A 23675-nucleotide genomic window follows, 5' to 3' on the forward strand; every position below is an offset into this window, starting at 1 on the left:
AAATGGATTTTTGCGTAACTTGTTTCTTTGTGCTTGTTTCCATGTTTTTATTCTTATGCAACAGTTTTAACTTATGTAACTTTTTATTCTGAATGTATTTTTCTGCACTTACTGACTTGGATATTTTCTGCTATTATATCAAACATTTACCTGATTATTGTAATCAAAGATATGTGATGCTGAACTGACTCAAAGTTCCCTCAACAATCATTTAGATGTTCTCAGTATTACGGATGAGAGTTTTCACCTTTTAGCTTTTACTAAGAGCTAAATGTTTAGGCTGGAGAAGAGTTGTTTCCTTGTAAGTGTGTCATCGCACTCTTAGCAGCTCCCACAGGGCAAAAAATAATCACTGGGTCATGACCTGGTTTGAATCAAACCACTTTTAGTATGAGGGAGATGGGGCTTAATGCACAACATTTTATTTAGATTTGTTTTTAACCTCATGAATGAAAACACAAGGTTGGTTTTAAAAGAGGACAAAGGCCAAGCATCAACAAATACACCATTATTATTGGAAATTCTGGAAAGTCTTCAGTCTGAGACTATGTCTTATAACATTTTGCCATTAGATCACTCTGCTCAGACTTCAGTCTGTTGACCAGTTCTCCTGTGTGTGTGTGTTTGTGTGTCTGTTTAGGTGGGCAATCAGCGTGTGGAGCTCACGCTGTCAGAGCTGCAGGAGATGGCCACACGGCAGCAGCAGCAAATCGAGGCTCAGCAGCAGATGCTTGTTGCAAAGGTAACATCGTGTCGTGATTTATTATGTGCTCTCCACAGCCCCGACACCAAAAAACGTGGAGTTGCTCAGGAACACTTCCTGAAACTGTTGTGAAAATTATATTTTCTGTTTTTATGTATGTTTCACACAATGTTCCAGTTTGGGGGAGATCACTGAAGTTATTTGGCAGAGTTGTTTTAGCTGCAATATCCTCCTTCTTTTCCAGCTGAAATAGTTAAATCTGAAGCACTTCAGCCCCCTTAAAATTATGTAGAGATATGCTGGATATATTTTTACACAAAGGAATTCTACCTCTCTCAGACAAGGTACTGCTCTCCCATGCATCAGAATGGAATAATAGTCTGGTGGCAGACCTCCACACAATCAGTCTAACTCTTCAGTCTCAGTTGCTTTCCGGCACACTAAGTCTGACCACTCGTGATGTGCCGATTAGTCATGCAGGATGAAGCCCACTGTAGACCGGCAGATAGATAGACTATTTATTGCCTTTGTTGTGGCGTGTGAAAAGTAGGCCCCACTGGAAGCCCTGCAGTCATTTGGAAACCTGGGCCTGTCATTTCCTATTTTAGGACCTTAACTGGAGCAGTTCTCAGTTGGGTAGAATGATAAAGTCATCTGACCCTTTCTTCAGCCTTCAGACAGTCTTGACACCGCGCACCATTTCATTTAGTGCATACAGCAGAAAGATTTAGCCTAGTTTTAGGCTATGTCTGCCACAGAGATATCCTGTAACCCTTAGGATGGTGCTTTACTGGTATATAAATACATGTGTTTTGATTTTTGAGTTCAAAGAAGATAATATAAAGTTTTGTCTTCGGTGATTCTTTCCGAACTTGAAAAGCAGATGGCATTGAGACTATCTGTGCTTTTCGACATCTGTTTTACCTTCTGTTTGCCTACAAAATGTCAATCTCTGTCTCACTCTCTGAAGGAGCAACGTTTGCGTTACCTAAAGCAGCAGGAGCGGCGTCAGCAGCAAACTGTTTCGGAGAGCGAGAAGCTACAGAGGCTTAAGGATCGTGTGGAGAGCCAGGAAGCAAAGCTCAAGAAGATTCGGGCGATGAGAGGCCAGGTGGACTACAGCAAGGTCATCAATGGCAACCTGTGTATGTATACTTGTTTACTTTTGACCAAGGTTGTGCTCATGATAAAAAAGGTTAGGCTAGCTAGCTAATTTTAAAGAACCCTGCATGTCGGTTATGAATGACCTGATGTGATTCTTTAATTTCTACACATCCAGCGGCTGAGATCGAGCAAGTTAGCGGTCTGTTCCAAGAGAAGCAGGCTGAGCTACAGTCTGCAGTCCTGAGGGTGGAGCAGCTCAGCCTGCAGCTGGAGGACCTGCGGAGGGGAAAGCTCAACGGCATACAGACGGGCCTCGGTGGCCAAGTAACTGGCGCTGCAGCCCTGGAGCTCCGTAAACTCTACCAGGAGCTTCAGGTACAGCAGGAACAAGTGCTAGTGAATGCTTTTAAATCAGGTTCCACTATGCTTATTTTAAATGTGATTACATTGAGGGCACCATCTATTGTTTTAATTAATCTTCACTTGTGTTTTATCAACCACAGATCCGGAATAAGTTAAACCAGGAGCAAAACAGCAAGCTGCAGCAGCAGAAGGAGCTTCTCAACAAACGCAACATGGAAGTGACGCTCATGGACAAGCGCATCAGCGAGCTGCGGGAACGCCTCTACAAGAAAAAAGCTGAGGCACGTCAAAAAGAGAACCTTCCTGTAAGACTAAGAGCGCTTAACACACCTCCTCATTCAGACTCAATGCTTCAGACAAAAACTCTGCCGTCTCAAAATCAGTCCACACACGGCAGATGCTCAATAGAAAATGAACTAAAACATTTTTGCAGCTTTTTAAGTCTTAGCGGAAAGTGACTCCAAAACCATCTCCAGTGGGGAAACTATTTTCATAAGCAAATAGTTTCTGGTGACTGAAACTCCTCGAAATATTGAAATAAATGCAGTTGTTTTCTCGATCAAATCTTCTAACATTTTAAAATTTCTCTGACTGTGTCCTCTTATAGCTGAACAGAGCCAACGGGCCTCCCTCTCCCCAGCCAGCTCCTGGTACTCTGGGCCGCGTTGCTGCGGTTGGGCCATACATCCAAGTACCTGTACCGGGGCGTCAGGAAGGAGGCTACAACATACCACCTGACCCGCTAAAGCCTCAGACTTTGGGCGTCAATAACCAAGCCAACCAGGGCCGCACCAAGTCAGGTTGGTTGAAATCCATAAAATTATATTCGTGGTGCGCATTTTTTCACTGCAAAACACAAAAAGTGAGGCAGGTGATGCACTATCCTTACGCTAGGTTTTTATTGAAACTTTCAGTGAATTCATTGTTGTTTTTCCTCATTAAGAAAGCAGGAACATGGACAGTTAGACAAAGAAGAGTTGATGGATTCAGTTACAGAGTAGTTTGGATACACGTAGTATCAGAGGCAAAAGTCTTGGACCCAGACACATTTAACACATCTTGCATGAAAAGCTTGTGACTGTAATTCCCACCTCGGTCTCCACTGTTGCTGTTTCCTTCCTACCTGAATTCTCCACCTGGACTTGATTTCTGTGATTTTTTTCCTTCCTCTCTAACCTTCCTCTCTCCTTGTGTTGTGTATACTGTGATTCCCTTCCTTTTTTCTTCCCTCTCTCATGTGTCTATGCTGTTCCGTCTTTGTAATGTCTCTGTTTCACTGGGTGTGTGGGGTTGGGGTCAACTCTTCCCGGGGCAGACGGTGTGCGAAAGCCTCCCGGCCCTTGGAAGGTGTCTGATTTAGACATCGTTGTGGATCCAGTAGCCCCGTCCCTTCCAGAATCACACCCGGGCACAGGAGCCTCCACTGGCTCTGACGGCACGTCCCGTGAGTGCACAGTGCTGCATGAGCAGCAGGGTGGCACGTCCTGAATCTTCTCTCTCGAATGTAACACAGGATCCTCAGCATGCACTGGAGTTTTTCCTCCACACGGCACCCTTATCATTCTTATCACAGTCAGTTTAATTGGCGAGGAATTTTAGATTATTAAAATTGCCCAGTCACGCAGTGAGGCCCCTAAACTCTAATCTTCAATTTATATTTAAATCAAAGCTTAGATGCACAGCTGGGGGATCTGTGGTGGAGATTAAAGTCTGTGCCTGGTTAAGTCAAACAGTCGCAGACTGATGAATGCATCTTTAAGCCTTTTCATACCTGGTATTAACATCTGTCCTGAGTGCTCAGATCACAGCTGGACAGCTCTTGTCATGTTGACTGACCTCTTGTGATCAGATCTCACTTCCTCGCTTTATGTACAAATAAACATATACAAGATGACAAAAGGACACACTGTTGAAGAAATTTACAAGAAGGCCCAAAATATTAAGAATTTGTCATGGACAGCGCTTCAAAAACTTTATAAAGTTTCTCCAAAGTAAGTCAATCAAGCCATTTCTCAAAGGGGTCTGGGAAATTTGTCCAAGACATAGCCTGTATTGGTTACTGTATACAGTATTTGTAAAATATGACATCTTTACTGTCACTAATATGAGTGTAAAGAGTGAGAGTGAAATGTTGGCAGGTAAGCCGTAGCAGAAGCAGACATACTGGTACAGTGATGCTGCGATGAACTTACACTTTTTTACAAGGGAAGAAACAAGTGAATGTCAAATATACAAGAGGGCAGGTATATATTTTTTTAATTGTTGTAACCATTTCAATAAGTTTATTAAGTTTCCCCTAACTCTACAGCCCCATTTTTTTAACCCTAACCCCTAACCCAAACACTACTTAAAGAATTTGCTCTCATGCTGTCATGTCCACCTTTATTCACACCTGTACTTACAGCTGTAAGTACATTGCTTACAGCAATGTAAGCAATGTACTTACATTGATCAGGATCAGGCCCCTCAGGACGGTTGGTAATAGCAGGTTTTAACACGGCCCTTGTCTGGCATCATTAAGCTCTCATACCCATAGAGCACTGAACCAGTTCTTCTTAAAAGGGTTAAGAACCTGTTGATATTTTATTTGGAGTGTTTTCTCTGTGGAATGGCCACTCTTGAAACACTTTGCTGCCATCTGCAGGCGTTTTACACTCTTAACCACAGCTGACATCCTGTCTCATATGAAGTAAGTGTTCACCAAACCGCTGCTGATCCTGTCTGTGCTTTACATCTCTGAGAAGGTTCAATGAGTTGAGTGCCTCGTTGATTTACACATGCAAAGCAGTCCAAAGTATTTGGGGGCTTTGTGCTAATTTTATAACATTCCCACCCTGCCTAACTTTATCACAACAACCAAGCTGCCCGTGAGAATCATTTTGTAGTTGTTCAACACTTAACATGCACAAGAAAATTAACTTGTCCACGTTAATGTGTGGCTAGATTCACTTAGCAGCTGACAAACTGTTTTCATTTTAGACTTAGTGTTGATAGAACTGATAGAACCTTAGTATTACTGTGTTAATCTCTGGTGATTCCATATTGAAAGGTGTTTTAAAGAAGGTTACTGTTGGTATTCAGCAGATCTCAAACAAAATCCTGTTTTAATCGTACCACAACTACTGCTGTTGTTTTGTTGTGTCTTCCTTTTCTCTATTTCCTCTCTCTTCACCCTGTCCTTGCGGTCTAAGTATATTTTTTTTGTTTTGCACATAAATATATTTAAAGTAGTCTTGGAGACAAACATTATATGACTTTAAATATACTATTTACTAAATGTAACTAAATGAAACATTACATGACAAGATACAAGTACACAATAGCAAAATACTAATTCATTGTCATCATTGCTGTGAGAAGGCTCAGGATTTTTGTCCTATTGATCACCAGCTCCTCCTGAATTTGTTCTGCGGTGTCTTCCTGCCTGTTGCAAGAGCGGTTTGTTTCTAATTGCTTATCCTTATGCCAATGTATTTACTTTCAGTGTTTAAAGTTAATGGCACATGAAGCCATATCACTGAAAGACAATTGTTTTTACTTCCACGGTTTTTGTCAGTTGTGGCAGTATAAGTGATAAAACTGCATAATTGCAGGTTTCTTCCATAGTCTTTGCTTGTATGTGTTAAAGATCTTGAATTCGCTTTTAACAAAAAGACAACAGGGATTCTGTTTGATTGTCTCATAATGGTGTCTGGTTAATAGGATAGGCTTCTCAAAATCCTGAACCCTCCATTTCATACCAATCCTTGGTCAAAATGGTACAGATCCATGTATTTTTTTTTTTACTAATATTCCACTTGATGCAGTCACCCTCACAAAGTGTCGCATTTCTTAAAAGAATATATAAGAAAATGGTACCATTTGGACCTAGCTCTGGTGGACAATAGTCACTACCTTGAGTTGTAAAAGTGGCTTATGCCTCTCGGACCATCTCATTCATTCTTCTTTCTCTTCTGCAACACACTGACTGTGTCCTGTTTGCTTCCTAGCTAATGACACTGGCTGGCCTACTGTTGGCAAGACCAGCACTTCTCTAAAGCCTCCTGAGAGACGAGACTCAGGGACTGATACCCAGGGCAAGAGCCCTACCTCAGGCTCCCCCGTCACTCCAAGTGCTGAAAAGGTTCGTCCTTGTTGTAATTCCGGTGTCCATAACCTCCTGATATCTCACATCCATTAAAAAGATTTTTTTGTTTCAGATTGAGTTAGAGATAAGCTGTCACAATATCTTGATTAAAATAACCTTAGGGCAGGAATTGAATATGTAGGTCTCATTTCTTGTGCAAAATGATAATGGTAACACTTCTTTGCAGGTGCTAGATTCCAAAATGGCCGTGTCCTCCCCCGCCATATCCAAGCCACAGCCGCCTCCCTATGGCTCCCACCTCACCCACGCAAACTCTGCCAGCTCCTTGGAGCGCCGCAAGGATGCGCCGCCTCCTCCACGGCCACTCCCAAACCCACCAGCTCCTGCTTGGCCCCGTGTCCCGCCCTCCACAGGCTCGTCGTCCCAGCAGATCCAGCAGCGAATTTCAGTGCCACCAAGCCCCACCTTCCAGCCTAACGTGCCGCTTTTCCCGCCCGGTCTGAGCGAGCGACTGGATCCCCCGCCAGCTGTGGCAGTGCGCCCTTTCATTCCAGACAGAGGATCGCGGCCTCAGTCGCCACGAAAGGGCCCACCCACCATGAATTCCAGCTCCATCTATCACATGTACCTCCAGCAGGCAGCGCCAAAGAGCCAGCCACTCAAGCCTGCTCTCAAAGCAGGTAAGAGCTGTGTGTGGAGATCAGTGGTTAATCATGATTTTTGTCCTTTATTGCGTCACTTTCAGTGTTGCTGCAACTAAGTAGATCCAATTTAGATAAAGAAAAATTATAAAATGTTCTCATGGCCCATGAGCCTTAAATGAACACTCCAGCAGATAGACATCTCAAATGATGTCAGTGCTGAAGGAATTAGTCAATTAATCTTTGAGACTTTGTGGTTGACACTTTAAGGAGGTAAAAAACGTACCCCCCCAAAAAATGAGTTTACTTGATCATGTGTCTGGCAGTACACCAAAGAAAATATCAAAGATGAATTCACTGCAGCATCAATTATGAGAGTTTCCTGATTTTCTATTCTATTCTATTTTCTAATATTGATCTCATTGTAAATCAAATGCCTTTATGTTTTGGACCATGAGAAAAAAACAACCTGTCAACCTGAACACGTTGATGTTTTAGACTGCTGATTATCTGACCAATCAGTTACTTGAAAAAAATATGTAATGGGTGAATTAATGGAAATAATGACGATGCCATTGCACTTCTATTTAATTCCACGCTGTCTTGTTTGTCTCCAGTATATGGGAAGCCTGTCCTCCCCCCCAGCTCCACACCCCCCTCACCCCTGCCTTTCGTCCAGGCGGGAGGGGCTTTCCCATTGCTCCAAGGTCCACCCGGCGGTGAGGACACTTTTGACGGAGAATTTGATGAACACGACTTTTTCCAGCACCCAGAGCCCTCAGCACCTCCTCCCAGCGTGGAGAACATCCCACGACCACTCAGCCCTACGAAGCTAACGCCGATGGTACACTCCCCTCTGCGCTACCAAAGTGACGCCGACCTCGAGGTGCTCCGTAAAAAGCTGGCCAACGCACCCAGACCGCTCAAGAAGCGCAGCTCCATCACAGAACCTGAGGGCCCGAGTGGACCCAACATCCAGAAACTGCTTTACCAGAGATTCAACACTCTTGCAGGAGGGATAGAAGGCAATGGAGTCGGTGGATCAGGAGGTGGCAACGGCGCAGGTAACGGAACACCGTTTTATCAGCCAGCTCCTCCTCCGGGATATCTGGGAGGCGACTCTGTAGCTGATACAGACAACGGCAACCCGCCCTCTGAGACCCAGCTACCACCACCACCAGGGGTGGAGGAGCTGGGCTCCGAGGCTCCACCTCCTTCTACTGACGCCAATGACAACGAGCCTCTGCCCTCACCACCAGAAGGGCTGGAGGATCCTGCAGAAGCAGAGGGACCGGAGGACGATGACAACAACAACATCTTGGGAAGCTCTGAGGCGTTGCTACCCAGCCCTGTGCCGGAGGTCACCACGCCGGAAGAGAGTGGCACGGGGGTTTCACAGCCCCTGGTGAGAAACGCATATGCACAGATTTATTAAAGAGTTACATTTTTAATGAAGAAAGGTGCTACTCATATCTCTTTCTCTTTATTGCTACAGGAGAAGCGCACAAACCTGAAAAAGCCAAACTCTGAGCGCACCGGCCACGGCTTCAGGGTGAAGTTCAACCCTCTGGCCCTCCTGCTGGATGCCTCACTGGAGGGAGAGTTTGACCTCGTCCAGAGGATTATCTATGAGGTATGTCGCAACTCTGTGAGTATAATTTAATTTATATATATTTGGTTTTAAGATAAGCACTTGTGATTTCATTCGGGTCTCTCTTTTTTCCAGGTGGAGAATCCCAGCACTCCCAATGATGAGGGCATCACGCCACTGCACAATGCAGTGTGTGCGGGACATCACCACATCGTCAAGTTCCTGCTGGATTTTGGTGTGAACGTCAACGCTGCAGACAGTGATGGATGGTGAGACGGTGATACTAATTTTATTCTGCGTGATCTCCTGCTGTTGTATCTTTTAACATTTACATATATTTGTGTTTGAAACAGGACTCCGCTTCACTGCGCCGCCTCCTGCAACAGTGTCCATCTCTGCAAGTTGTTGGTCGAGTCAGGGGCCGCCATCTTTGCCAGCACCATCAGCGATGTGGAAACTGCTGCGGATAAGTGTGAGGAAATGGAAGAGGGCTACATCCAGTGCTCCCAGTTTCTATACGGTGAGAAACTGATGGTTGTCCAGTGTCCATGTGATTCCAACAGGACTATTTCACAAGTTTTGTCAAACAACAGACTGTAAGTTGTACTTATGTGATCAAATCAATGTGTAATAATGACCGTCTGTTTTGGTCTCTTATGTAGGCGTTCAGGAGAAGTTGGGTGTAATGAACAAGGGGACGGTGTACGCTCTGTGGGATTACAAAGCTCAGAACCAGGACGAGCTGGCGTTCAGCGAGGGGGACGCCATCACTATTCTCCGACGACAGGACGACAGTGAGACCGAGTGGTGGTGGGCGCGACTTGAGGACAATGAGGGCTACGTGCCCCGCAACCTGCTGGGGGTAAATAAAGAATACCTTACTTTTCCTTTCAGCAGGATCAGCTCAGCCGTGGGTTTATTTGAAGGGGAAACGTGACAGTGAATAGAGTAAAATAAATTACTAATAAACGTCACTACACAACATCCTGCAGTTGACTTTTTACATTAAGACAATTATATTTTGTAGCACATGTTTTCTGATATTTAGTTTTTAAATATGGAAATCGGGGCCCTTTTTTAAACCTACTTACATTTCCAGAACAGATATATGAACATTTGATGAAACCAGGCTCAAACTTCTAATTTTGTTCACATGTTGAAGTCAAAGCTTTTCACATACAAAATTGTGGGTATTTTGTTTCATCACTCCATAAATCATAAAATACCATCATCAGCTATTAACCAAATCCATTTTTGCCATGGTTTTTGCAATTAAATGTTATAGAAATCAGGCTATAAATGATATATGAACAAACACTGAAAAAAATAAACTAATTTTGAGTAAACAGACTTCAAACATATGTACTGTCTAATTCCATGTATTTTTAAACAAAGTAATGGTAAAAAGGGGTTGAAATTTTAGACAATAGATATGACAGTAAATAACATAAATGTGTATTTTGGACCTCTCCAGTCTAGTCTGAATGAAGATATGTCAGCAAAAGGGCTCAAAATCTCAAAACTTATAATATGATACATTGTTTTTACCATAGTGTAGGCAAAGCATTTCCCCTACTGGATCTGATTAGTTTATCTACATTAATGACTGTATAGCTGATAAGGTGATTCATAAATCTAAAACAAACTGCTTTTGATAAGTGGCTCATCTCTGCATGGATGGTTATGATTGTTGTTGCTCTTCTCTTATGACTTTATTAGGATTCTGACAAATTATTAGTTGATAACCTGAAAACATTTTGGTTAGAAAAAGAATGATGATATTAGAAACTCGATCAATCCATCTTATTGTGCAGCTTGAGTCGTGGAGTGCAATAAGGAATTGCCAAGAAAATTCCATAATCAATGACTGTACTGATGATGTCATGACGAAGTAAACGCCAAACAAATGTGATGAAAGTAGAATAAGTCTTTTTTTGAAACATTTCTCTTCTCTCTCTCTGTTTTCCCCACAGCTCTATCCAAGGATTAAGCCTCGTCAGCGCTCCCTGGCTTAGAGTCTCACGCCACTGAACCTCTGGCTAACAGCTGGACTAGTGACAAAACCAAGAGCAGAGAACAAAGGAGCCTGGTGCTCCGTCTTCTCCCCGTGGCCATAACCTCCCCCGGCCTTGTGCTTCTCACAAAATCCTTTTTTTCTCTGAAGCTGTGGGCACCGAACTCTGACACACTGATATACAGCTGCACACACTTAGACACACGCGCACACACACACACACACACACACTGAAATGCAAGCACTCCAAATGCGAAAAATCTCTTAAACCACTCCATCCCAAACTCCTCCCCAACACACACACACACACACACACACACACACCTTTGAACCTATTGCTCTGTCATTGTCCCGACTCAATTTTACCCATGATTCAGTGACGGCTCTCTGTATTAGCCATCAACTTGAAGAATAAAACACAAACCCCTTGTCTCAGTATTTCATTCATTACATATTTGTTCACACTTCAGCCATCATCATCACCCCAACGCAGAGGTTTTCAAAGCGGACGGTCAGCCTCCGAGGGCTCCATGAATGAAAGTGAAAATTATTACACTAGTTATCGAATCTGTGATTATCCCAACTTTCCCACAGTCAGAAACTGATAAAAGCCTTCAGGCGGACCTTTTTATGTGCTCGGTGTCATCTGAATTTATGTCAGAAAGCAGCATTAGTCTGTCTTGGCTCAATTGTTGAACGTCCATGTGTTCAAATAACACAATGATGACTCCGTGGGCATCCAGGAATTGAGCAAAACTAAGCGAGACCAAACTTCGTCTGAGAAGAGGTGCCACAGTCTCTCACTTGGAAAACCCTGTCCCTGGTGGCACTGGTTTTACATGACACTGCATGGTGACTGGAAAATCATCTCTAACGGTGAGAAGTTTCTGATTTTTGTCAGTGACGATTAACTTAAGTTATGAGACAGTAAGTGTTTTTTTTATACTACACCAGTTTGTAGAAAGAAAACTCTAAGGCAGAATAAATGTGCTCTGTGTCTGATTTTGCTGTAGTCTAACCACCAAAGATAAAGATAGATTTAAGAGGTTGTAATTCTATTACTCCCTGAGATCTTGGAGAACTGTCAAGGAGTGAGATAATCAATTGATGTGCTGCTGTCAATGATGGGCAACATCTGTCAGGAGCAGATTGTCTTCTTCTCTCGGAGCAGAAAATAGATTTAAAAGGGGGGGAAAATGGAAAATCTTGTAAATCTTCAGTATTAACTCCTCGGGCCAGTCAGAGCAAATCCAACCTATCAAAGCGAAGATGAATTTAGATTGACAGTTTACATATTGTCATGAATCGCATTTCATTGTCATGTCATTGCAAGACCTGGGTTGTTTTCTTTTGTTTTTTTTTTTCCTTTTTTTTTTCATTCAATGTTCATGTGTGCAGAATGTGCCTGCAGGAGTTTTGTGGATGTGTGGCAGAAAAAAAAAAAAATCAATAAACTTTAAACTCCCACCAATTATAAGTGAGGCTTCAGACAATAAACTGTGATTTCAAGATGTATCAGAGTTTATATTTTTGCTTTGTGTCCCTGAAAACCCACAAATTCACCGCGACATGGGGGCAAATTGTATCTTCTGCACATAAAATCGCATTTTGAAGCGCTCCGTGTATTAACGTGTGACCTTGATATGCTGTATGAATACTTTTTCTCTCGAGAGTCACTACAGGGTTCCTTACTGACCGAAGAACCTGAGCACAAGAATCAGCATCCCAGAGACACAAAGATGTCAGTTCTCTATGTGGTGTCAGTTTTGTTTTTTTTTCTTCAACACTGATTAAGTTATTCATGTGTTTTGTCTGCCGTTTTCTACTTACTCCAAGCATTTATGATGAGTTCATCCCTCGTTTTTATGAGAAAAACCTTTGCTTTTGTATCGAAAAAAAAAAACCTCACCAACATGACAAGAAGAAGTATCAACATGGAACAGAGGACTCCCAAGTGTTTTAACGGAGATGCTGCACTATCACCCAGACCATCGTACAAACGAGCCCCCAACCAGACAAAACTCTCAGTTTGAAATAACCTCTTTTTTTAATACAAGCTGCTAAGTAGGTCTCAGTTCATCAAAGGTTGCAGTCACTGTCCTGTGGCTGTGACGGACTCCACTTGAAATACTTCAACTCAGGACCAACATGGTGCTGCTGACACTGTTCCACCACGAAACTAGTGATCATGTTCCTATTCTCACTCTTTCAGCAAACATCTCCAAACAGAAGACGGCGAGTCCAAAATGAGTTCAATAAAAAAACAAGAAAAAACAGCAACAGTCAGAAGTATAAATTACTTTAGATGAAGACAGTTGTAACTGAAATGTACATGCTCACTTTTTTATTATTATTATTATTATTATTATTATTATTTCAGTCTAAAGTTTCGCTTCAGACAATCCTGAATTCGCCCTGGTTTCTTCCTCCAGCTGTCCCCTTTCAGGTACTCACCCCTCCGGTGACATTACCACACGTGCTCCCTGACACGTCACTGAACATCTACTGAGTCCATCAGCTTGTTCCTGGAGTGACTGAGTGTTCTGCCCAGTGCGCCTGTGGCCCAGGCTTTATCATGGCTTGACCTGTACATAGTGTGAGGAGATGTGTTGTATGTCAGTGTGATGTATGGACACGTGGGCTTTCTGTATAAATGCTGTACTCACACATTGAATTCTGTAAATGTCAACAATAAAAACGGAAGCTCTGGCATGATGAACGTCTTTCAGTGGTATAAGTAAAGTAATGCGGTGACACACTCAGTCAGTGTGTGTTAACAGTCATAACCTTTGCTTTTTTTTGCACCTCATATTTAGACTGTAACCTCATAATTTTGACTTTTTTATCTCATTTTTTTTTTTTTTTACTTTTTTGTCTCATGACTTTTTATCTCAAAATTTCTCCTTTGATTTAATAATTTCAACTTTTATCTCATAATCTTAACTTTTTATAGCACAATTTTGACTTTTCTCTCATAATTTTGACTTTTTTTCTCATAATCAAGACCTTTTTTTATCTCATATGTACATCTCATTTTTACTTTTACTTCATAACATGATCATTGGCAGGACCATCTGCGCTGGAATGACATCAGGATTTCTTGAGAAAGTGATTTTCTCCAGCTTGAGAGATTTGAGGTGAAGAAACTGGTGATAGTATTACGAACACAGAAACATGGGAGCATCTTGTGTGATAAATAGATACAGAGAGGCAAACAACACAGCAAACAATTAAAATTCCCTCAGAAAGCAAAATAAGTAATGCACAGTTAATGGGGAATTGAAATAGATAACGTTTGATTTGTTTTTTAATCAGATCAGCTCAAGTGAATCTATGTGGTGCATCAGATCAGTTTTGAATATGCAAATCTGTAAATCAAAACTTTTGAATTTGACATCTTGCATGTAAAAACAGAAAACAGCTTATTATTTATATATTTCTCCATACACTCATTTAAAGTTAAACTCCCTGTCTGAAGAAGGTGACAGAAAACTTAAATTGGGGAGTTTCCAAAAAGGGAAAAGAGTCTCTGTGTCCGGCATAATAATAATAATAATAATAATAATAATAATAATAATAATAATAATAATAATAATAATAATAATATAAACTTTATTTATGTAGCACTTTTAATAACCACAGAGTACATAGAAGGAAGTAGAATAAAACATATTAGTGTAAATTGCAAAGGACGAATGAGATGAATGTCATTTATAGCTAAATTATTAGAAAAACAAATCAGTGAAGAACAGAAATAATGGGGAAAATAAATGAATAAAATAAGATAAAGGTCACCACAGACCTTATCTCACTTGGGAAGCATGGCGACCCGCCGCCATGACAGACTAAATGATTGAATAAACCGTGTTTCTTTCTTACTTTATCGACGGTGATATGTCTTGGTTTATTTCTTGTGACAAATGTACTTACTGTAAGTTAGGATAAGCAAAAAAGCGTCCGCTAAATGCCCGAAATGTAAATGTATATGTAGTCTGCCACTCTGAGGAAAGCGGAAGCGATCAGGTTGCCGTAGCAACAGAGGCGTCAACGGTAATTGGAAACGCCCCGCCCATCCGAACTTTGACGCTTTGATCCAATGTGATCAAAGCGCTTGCGTTGAATTCTATGTGAGAATGTTTACAAGAGGAGATATAAAGTGCATGTAACACAACTTCTCCACAACCAGAAGACACAGCAGCTGACAGACACACAGACCAGTTTTTGGTTTTTCGTATTTGTTGGTTGAACTTAGTGAAACTTTACTGAACTCATGGACTTGTATACACAAGCGAGAACGACAAGGCCCAAGGTAAGTACGACCAGCTGATTTATTCTCTAAACTTTCTCTCTGCTTACACACTCAAGGAAATTAGACAAAAAACTTACATATTTCCTCAATTATTAAATATATAAAAGGAAACTTTTACATAAGTGTTCATAATTCAGGTTTTCCACATAAAAGTAATTCACTTCAAACAAATCAATTAAAGTAAACCAGTCAAATACTGTATTTTTATTTTAAAATTCATCTGAACTCACCACTGAAATTACTTTTTCATCACAGGACCTACAGACAGTTAGGATGAAAGCTTTGATCCAACAACCACTGACACTGAGTGCCGCGGACAGAAGACAGGGTAATGCTGTGCTGAAAAGAATGGGACACTCCACCAAGCAGGACCCTGTCCCTTTACCCCAGCCTCCACCTTCTCCAGTAGACCTTACCCCACCCATGAACAGAGGGATTTTTGTCATAACACCTCTCACTCTCCCTCCTCCCCGAGAGCGTTCCCATCACAGGACCAGAGAACCCTTTACCCCTCTACCTGCTCCCACAGAGCCCCTCCCACACAGGAAGAGAGGAATTTTTGAAATGTCACCTCCTCCCCTAGAACCTGCCCCACTCAAGAATAGAGGAATGCATATCAAGCCCGCTCCCCCTGTAGACCCTGACAATTTCATGATCAGTGGAACTTGTGTCACACTACATCCTGCCCCACAGAGGAAAAGAGGAACTTGTGTCCCACAACCTCCTCCCCCAGAACCTGCCCCAGAGAGGAAAAGAGGAACTTTTGTCCCACCACCTCCTCCCGAAGAGCCTGCCCCACTCAAGAAAAGGGGAACATGTGTCACTCCAGCTCCTCCCCCAGAACCTGCCCCACTCAGGAACAGAGGAGCGCGTCTCACTCCAGCTCCTCCCCCAGAACCTGCCCCACTCAGGAACAGAGGAGCGCGTCTCACTCCAGCTCCTCCCCCAGAACCTGCCCCACTCAGGAACAGAGGAGCGCGTCTCACTCCAGCTCCCCCCCCAGAACCTGCCCCACTCAGGAACAGAGGAGCGCGTCTCACTCCAGCTCCTCCCCCAGAACCTGCCCCACTCAGGAACAGAGGAGCGCGTCTCACTCCAGCTCCTCCCCCAGAACCTGCCCCACTCAGGAACAGAGGAACTCGTGTCGCTCCAGCTCCTCCCCCAGAACCTGCCCCACTCAGGAACAGAGGAACTCCTGTCGCTCCAGCTCCTTCCACAGAGCCTTACCTACTCAGCATCACAGGAACTTGCATTCTTCCACCTCTCAGTGTCTCCTCAGCTTATCCCTCAGAACCCCTCCCGACCAGGAAGAGAGGAATTTTTGCACCAGCTCATAGCTCGAAACCTCTTCCCCCAGTACCTGCCAGGAACAGAGGAAGGCGTGTCACTTTCACTTCTTCCACAAAAAAAGATTAACTACCCCTGGTGAGGGTCCTGAGGACTTCGAAGAAGTCCATCTTGAGAGGTCAAAAGGCAAATAGGGCGGCATGATGATGTAGTGGTTAGCACAGTTCAGTGTATGTGTGGTTTCCTCCGGGTGCTCCGGTTTCCCCACACTCCTAACACATGCAGCGCAGGTTAACTGGCAATTCTCAATAAGCCAATGTTCAACACCAGCATAAGTTAGCATGTATAGGGAAAAAAAAAAAGTGCAGAGCCTAGGAGCCCCCTAAGGGTCATGGCGAGAATTCTTTTATGACTACTTTTGTGTTCCTTCGCAGTACTTTTATCCTTCTGTTCCTTCTGAGCTGTGTTATTGTGGATCAAACACACCAACATCTTTGGCCTCTCCCCCGGTCGTCTGCTACTCCTGTCAGGGACATCGTCACCCAAAAAGATTGACTACCTCTTATAGATCAAGAGGTAGTCAATCTTTTTGGGTGTTCCCTCACAAGACTTGTAACATTTCGTTCCCTCTGAGTTGTGTTATTGTGGATCAAACGCACCAACCTCTTCAGCCTCTCCCTTGGCCTTCTGCTGCTCCTGTCATGGGGACATCGTCACACCAAAAGACTGATTACCCCTGGAGAGGGTCCTGTGGACTGCGATGAAGTCCATCTTGAGAAATCAAAAGGCAAATAGGGCGGCATGATGATGTAGTGGTTAGCACAGTTCAGTGTATGTGTGGTTTCCTCCGGGTGCTCCGGTTTCCCCACACTCCTAACACATGCAGCGCAGGTTAACTGGCAATTCTCAATAAGCCAATGTTCAACACCAGCATAAGTTAGCATGTATAGGGAAAAAAAAAAAAGTGCAGAGCCTAGGAGCCCCCTAAGGGTCATGGCGAGAATTGACTGACTACCTCTTATAGATCAAGAGGTAGTCAGTCTTTTTGGGTGTTCCCTTGCTGAGCTGTGTTATTGTAGCTCAAACACACCAATTGGCAAACAATGCTTAAAAGCTGCATTAGCTAGTTTAATAAATATAGTAATTCATTGATAAAATTAATAAAATAAATATGGAACCCCCTAAGTGTCATGGCAAGAATTCTTTTAGGACTACTTTTGTGTCAGGTGCTCTGGTTTCCTCTCAGAAAATTCTCACTTTAACTCTCAGAGGGCTCCGTACCACAAATAAACCTAAATAAATAAATAAAGAATAATAATTGAAACATTGGTATAGTCCATTATTACAGTAGAATCTAGTATGTGTGAATGGAAAGCGTATATCTGAATGTATCTGAATCTGTGTATCTGAATCTGTGTGTGTGGGTGTGTGTGCGTGTGTGTGGGTGTGTGTGAACACATTGTAAATGTGTAAAAGAATCTACAAAGGTGTATTCAGATGTTTACTGATATCTGTTATGCGTTGCCTACAATACAGAACTTAGAGTTATGTATAGACAACCAATTTATCAATTATTATTGAGATTATTTTTCCATTTCTTAATTAGCAATTCATTTACCTACCCAATGAAGACCCACAATGATCATGTTCATCCTAAATATAAGGCATGGTAAACATATTAAAATGCCCATCTGAGCACTAAAGCAAATCTGAAAAGTAAAATGGCGTATACCTGTTTGGTCACCAGATGGAGACATGCTTCACCTTTTGGCTGAACATTTACAGTTGACAGATCAACACCTCTCAGGACAAGAAAAATACTTGCCCCATACATCTTCAATAGAGAAAAGATGATCTTGGCAGAAAAAAAAGACAGAAAAAATGCATATGGCTACATATTGAGTTGATTTTCATGTAAGACAAATCAAAGAGGAAACTTCAAATTTGAGATGCTGGAACAAGCTTATTCTTGTAATTTATAAGCAATATTGAATAAAGGATTTAAACAGTTTATCACTCTGCAAAACTGTTGTGGTAAAGTTTTCTGTTGATGTAATAATCAATTACGCTAATGTGGCATCTAAAGAAGTTAAAGGTGCAACTGTATCTAAAGACCTGTGATATAAAGTCTCCACTACTGATGATTAGACCAACAAAGCATTTTATGCACATGACTCCTGTCAAGCTCCACGATATGTCTGTTAAATGAATAATGTATGTATTCCAGTTGTTTGTAAAAACTAAATGTTTGGATGAGAAGGACACTATAGGGGAATGTCCAAAGATCCCAAAATTCTGAAAGGATGTCATAAAATGTTTGTTTGTCCCTTTAAGACCTTTCTATACACATCAACACAGACTACTCTTCTGAACCTAGCTAAGGGTTACCCCCAGTAATGCAATTCTAAGAAAATTCTTAAAATTACTTGCCCAAATTGAGAAAAAAAAAATATTCACGCAGTGTCTTAGTCCTGACAAAAGCTCCTGAGGGGAAAACCTTGTGGGAGTGAGGAGGGGGACTTTCAGGAGCCCTAGAAGTATCTTAAGCAGAGGAGAAAATGGTGGAAAGACAAAGAGATGGAGGAGAAATATTATCCAAAAAAACACTGAATAACATAATGAGTTAATGGAATGCCACAATTTATATCAAGCAAGGATAATGAATGTGTGTTTGTGGTTCATCTCATCAGAACTGCGATCACATCTCAGACACAACGCAGTAACACTCCAACAGCAGACATGAAGATGATAACACTGATATATTAGGTAACTAAAATATTTAAAAAATAACTTTTAAGCATGCAGCAGTAACATTTCCTTCACATAACGATATTGCAAACTCTTAAAGCTTATATGAGACAACCCGTTTTGTTATATAAAGCCCCTTTCTGTTGTACCCCTTTTGCAATGGTTTTAATTTATTCAACACAGCTGTTCATTACATAAAATATGGACAGTATTCATTATTACATCATGTCTTGATATAGCCTAAATTTTATGATTAGGCCTAGCAATCGGGTCAACCTTAACTCCTTTTAAAGACAACTTTTTTGTTCTTCCCTTCCTCAAAGTGTCCTAGATCACTATTAAGCTCAGAAAGTTAGAAATGTAGGCATTACTTGAAACCAAATTGAAAACAATGCAGGGAAATATGATGTTTTATCTGTGTCCTAACCAACAGCGGTGCAAGTTAAGTGTGTGTGTGTGTGTGTGTGTGTGTGTATCTCTGTAATGTATGATTGTTGTATTGTTACAGTATGTTTCTTTGATGGGACGTTATAACATGAGAAAATCCCAATAAATATATTGTGGGAAAAAAAAGAATGAAAAAGCATTCAGGGATTAATACAATAAAATGAACAAGCAATGGCCAAAACAACATATAAAGTCAACTCTGTTCTTGAAAAGCATCGTTTACTACAACATCCGTGAAGCACTGGACAGAGGACCGCGCATGCGCATTAACAGCTCGAGTAAACCGATGACATCACGAGCAGCCCGGGCCAACCAGTCTGTTGAATCATCTCCGTGCCGTCTGGACTGAGAGCGTTTTTGTTTTTTTTTTTCCCGGTTGCTTTACTTTTCTGCCTACCTGATGGACTTGTGGACACGGCTAACGAGAGAAATGTGCATCGTGACGGAGTGAGTACAGCGTCGTTAGCGCAAAACTCTTTTCATAAAACAGGCTCGAAACAATACACACGTAGGAGGAGAAAAGGGAGAAGAGCCACACCGGGCCGTTCGGCTGCGGCTGTTGGCGGTGACCTCCGTACCGGTGTGGCCAGTCAGTACAACAGCCATCATCAACGCTAGCTGCGATGAGTTTTTAGCGTCCTTTGTTGAATTTCCCGAGCTTCCTCAGAGAGATTCAGCTTGGTCTAGACAGGATCGGGTGACATTTGCATCTCGTTTGCAAACTCTATTTGTTTTGTCAGCTCCCGTGTGTCTGTGGCGTCGGCTGACCTGTCCGCTCAGAAGCAGCCGCCTCCACTTTAGCTAAAACCCCGATGAAGCAAACGGCTGTCCACACTGGGAACCTCCAGGAGTCCCGAGAGGGTCCTTTGGCTCTCCTAGAAAAGTGGGGGAAAGTTATACAAAAGTCATTACATTCACTAGGCAAGATGTCATGGTTAATTTAAAAAAAAAAAAGAATGAGTTCTTGACATAATAGAGGTAAGCAGAGCAGATTTATCAATGTATATTTATGCCGGGTTCATGTTGGGATGGCAAGCAGGTAACCTCGGTTAATGATAATTGTGGAGCCTGACTGATATATTGGCCGATATATCGACCAGATATATTGATATCTGTATATATGTTGCTGCAGACACGCTGATATTTAGTCATCGTTAAACTGTTAAATATCCTGCCTCCATTGAATGTCTTTTTCAGTGTTTGACAGTCATGTTTGAGGGATCGTTGTGTCTATTGGTCGATGTATCTATCAACATTTTTTCACTTTGTATAATAATAATAATAATAATAATAATAATTAATAATAGTAATATCAGTATTGGTATCGGCCCCAAAAACAAATATTAGTTGGACTCTGCTGAACTGTGTGTAGCCTGACCTAAGGTGGGGTTATATGCCAGATGGATATCTGCTTTTTGGAGCCAATGCCGATACACATATCGGTATTTATCAGCCGACAGATATACATATATTTTTTGGGCCTTTTATTATGGCTTTATTTGTTAGTTGAGCTGAAGAGGTGACAGGAAACGGGATGAGAGAGAGAGGGGGAGTGACACGCAGCAAAGTGACCGGGGTCAGGAGTCGAACCCGGGTCCACTGCAGCGAGGACAAAGCCTCTGCACATGGGACGCCCGCTCTACCTTTGTGGACAGTCTGCCCCTCGCTCCACCCCTGCGGTCAGCTGACATTCACACACGCTCTGCAGAGAAACACAAAGAAAGAGAGATGTTTTCTTGCATCTCATGTGATGCGTCCTATTTAACTTAGGCCTATTTTTCTCATTCCTTAGAAGCTTCTAAGTGCACCTTGTTGCTGCGAGATCATTTGGTCCCATATTGTTTTCGATCATTTCAATAGGCCAGTTACGGAGTCACTCTTACATTACTTGAGGAGTGTTCCTGCTCTACCATTTCTTGTTAATTATCAGCAAAATGCATCTACCGATACAACTGCAGTAAGCGAATATTATTGTCAGATATATATGCATGGCAGATTTATCAGTGAGTGTGTAATCTGTAGGCAAACACGTCCACGCATGGTTGATAAGTTTTATCTTGCCTTTTACAGTTTTGATTTGAGCTGTGAAACATATAATGGATAACAACAACTTCTAACCTTAAACAGAATTCTTTAACTTGCTTTACCTTGATATTGGGGGTTGATCATCTTTTCCCATCCTTGATTGATTAATTGAGTTCATGCACAGTTGCTTTGCCCTCATAAAAGACCATGACTGCCACATTACCCTTGATAAAAGGACCGGCCTCTGGAGCCAGGCAGACATATGATACTTCACCTGTTCTGAGTTAATATTCACTTGCATCGCTTTGCTGAGAAGTGGAGGGACTCACTTTAGAAAGCCATGAAGTCACAGGTCAGTCAAAGAGCACAACACAGAGATTATCACAGCATAACCATGCCTGCGGTAGGCTTATTCCCAGCTAGGCGCTTATCAGAAAAGGCTTGCATTCCCGAGAATTAAAATGCTCTAAATCATTGAGGGGCCTGTGTGTGCTTGTAATGGGCCACTGCCTTGTGAGAGGGCTTACTGCTGTGGTGCGATCTGCAGACATGTTTTCACTGTAAACATGGGAGAAGTCTTACATGATGTACCACGCTGTTATTTTGTCCACAGTGTTAATGCTCAGACAGGGAGTTGGCTGGTTGCAGATCAGCCTGGACAGGCCCTGACATTTGCATTGCGTGCCTTGGTTGTCTCAATAAGTGCTCATTGCTTATGATTAAGTCTGTGTTGTAACTCCATGATTTCCCGAGTTGTTTTTGCTTGCTATATACTGATATATAACCATAGACCGGTATAATTGGCTGATATTGACTTATTCCAGATATGGTAGTGGAATAAATGTTGTCAGATTTGCAGTTGGTGGCAAGTATAGTCCGATTAAACAATAACCCCATTTCAAGCTGTTCATGAGACTGTGTTGTCCTGACAAACTGTCACATGTGCGTGCAGTATTCTAGTCGCATAACAAATCGCAAATTTGCCTCAAGGGCATTACTTATTCATTCTGCATCAGGGTTTTTATGGTGTCAGTTTCTAGCTTCTTTAATGTTAGGATTTGCTTTTTTTATGATAATGATTGAAGAGTCTTTGGTTATGTGACTGTCGGTTGGACAAAAGAACCAATTTGAAGAGAACAGTTTGAGAAATTGTGATAAGATTTGTCCTTTTTTTGACAAGTTACAGACTTATCAATTAATCACCTAATGGATTTTGATGTAATTGTTAGTTGCAGCCCTTGCCTTAAGTTCTTATAATGTCCTCTCACCTGACAGATCAACAAGCACAATACAGTAGGCATCACATGTACCTTGACAAGCTTGTTGCTTTGTGTTAGTTCAGCACACCAGTAGCTGTTAGCAGCCATGCCAGTCAGCTTTATTTAATTGCTTCCTTGACACATGTACAGCCTACGGTCTTGTTTTGCTGGCACTGGTCGTTTGTTGATTTTTCCTCTTCATCCTGCTGTTGTCCCAGACACGAACATTGTCTGTGTTGCTGACGGAAACAGAATTCAACAAAAAATGCTCTTGGTGACACTGACTGCAGCATTGTGTCTCAGTTTCAGTTGGCACTGGCAAAGAACCGGACCACAGCCGTCAATTGTATCTGTTGGGATTAAGGTTTCAGTGGAGTTTTTCATGTTACAATAACCATCTCGTAACATATCATGCTATCACGGTATTACATGAATGTTATGATTAATATTATCAACTATATTGACCCCCTAGTTTTTTTTCTATAACATATTGTGTCCTGACAGACATGAAAGTAGATAAAAACTTGAAATATATTTACATTTTAAATAACATTAACATGGTTAGAAATCAAAAGTGTAAATAAGCAAGTACATAGTATGAAAACCATCAGTTTTTATATCAAAGCATCCCTTTAAACTGATATTACTGCAACCCTAGTTGCCTAAGCTTTGAATGTCATTCATCATATTTTTTGTCGTCCCCCTAAGCAAATCTTATGACATTTGTTTACAGTTATTAAAGGCATGATAGGATTTTTTTTTCTTACCTCAGAAATGTACTCTAATATTGTTAGAGCTACAATGGATTTTCTGTTATTGTGTTTAATATAAATGTACCACACTCCAGAGATCACCCATTGGACAAAGGTGCGTGTTACTTATTGTGTACGGCAAGCAAGAGTGTGAACAGTTTTAAAACGAAAGTGAAAATTCTGTCTTTGTAAGACTGAAAACCAACAGATATAGATTAAAACAGAATATTTTGTTGATAAAAACATGTTGTGAGTTTTGGAAATGATCACATCTATCTTTTTTCCAGTAAAGTAAGATTTATTTGACATAAACTTAAAAATTGATGAAAACTGGCAAATGTATTT

General features: G+C 41.8%; 2 protein-coding genes and 1 long non-coding RNA gene across 7 annotated transcripts in view; 2 read left to right on the forward strand and 1 right to left on the reverse strand.

Moving 5' to 3' along the window:
* Positions 1-10941, forward strand: part of ppp1r13bb (protein phosphatase 1, regulatory subunit 13Bb) — a 28635-nt gene extending 17694 nt beyond the window's left edge. Inside the window, exons 6-18 of one of the 2 annotated variants that reach the window (XM_037086717.1) lie at positions 641-742; positions 1674-1848; positions 1983-2182; positions 2311-2451; positions 2778-2970; positions 6160-6293; positions 6484-6937; positions 7516-8303; positions 8394-8531; positions 8625-8758; positions 8843-9009; positions 9152-9351; positions 10463-10941. In XM_037086717.1, coding sequence (XP_036942612.1) covers positions 641-742; positions 1674-1848; positions 1983-2182; positions 2311-2451; positions 2778-2970; positions 6160-6293; positions 6484-6937; positions 7516-8303; positions 8394-8531; positions 8625-8758; positions 8843-9009; positions 9152-9351; positions 10463-10504 — 2868 coding nt within the window. In that variant the 3' untranslated portion in view covers positions 10505-10941. Of the gene's footprint in view, positions 1-640; positions 743-1673; positions 1849-1982; positions 2183-2310; positions 2476-2777; positions 2971-6159; positions 6294-6483; positions 6938-7515; positions 8304-8393; positions 8532-8624; positions 8759-8842; positions 9010-9151; positions 9352-10462 lie in introns of both variants that reach the window. The other variant, XM_037086716.1, reaches the window with a different exon arrangement.
* Positions 10942-12373: 1432 nt separating this feature from the next.
* On the reverse strand, positions 12374-14566 carry LOC119012689. The gene is made up of 3 exons (XR_005072567.1): positions 14434-14566; positions 12958-13088; positions 12374-12722 (listed from the first exon to the last, which is right to left on the reverse strand). It is a non-coding gene; the product is annotated as an uncharacterized LOC119012689 (long non-coding RNA).
* A 5022-nt stretch (positions 14567-19588) lies between these two features.
* LOC119012684 (disheveled-associated activator of morphogenesis 1-like) overlaps positions 19589-23675 on the forward strand; it is a 50903-nt gene continuing 46816 nt past the window's right edge. For all 4 annotated transcript variants that reach the window (XM_037086711.1, XM_037086714.1, XM_037086713.1 and 1 more), the window contains exon 1: positions 19589-19741. The gene's annotated coding sequence lies outside the window, so the exon portion shown is untranslated. The remainder of the gene's footprint in view (positions 19742-23675) is intronic.

This window comes from Acanthopagrus latus, chromosome 22 (assembly GCF_904848185.1).
Source record: "Acanthopagrus latus isolate v.2019 chromosome 22, fAcaLat1.1, whole genome shotgun sequence".
Taxonomy (NCBI): domain Eukaryota; kingdom Metazoa; phylum Chordata; class Actinopteri; order Spariformes; family Sparidae; genus Acanthopagrus; species Acanthopagrus latus.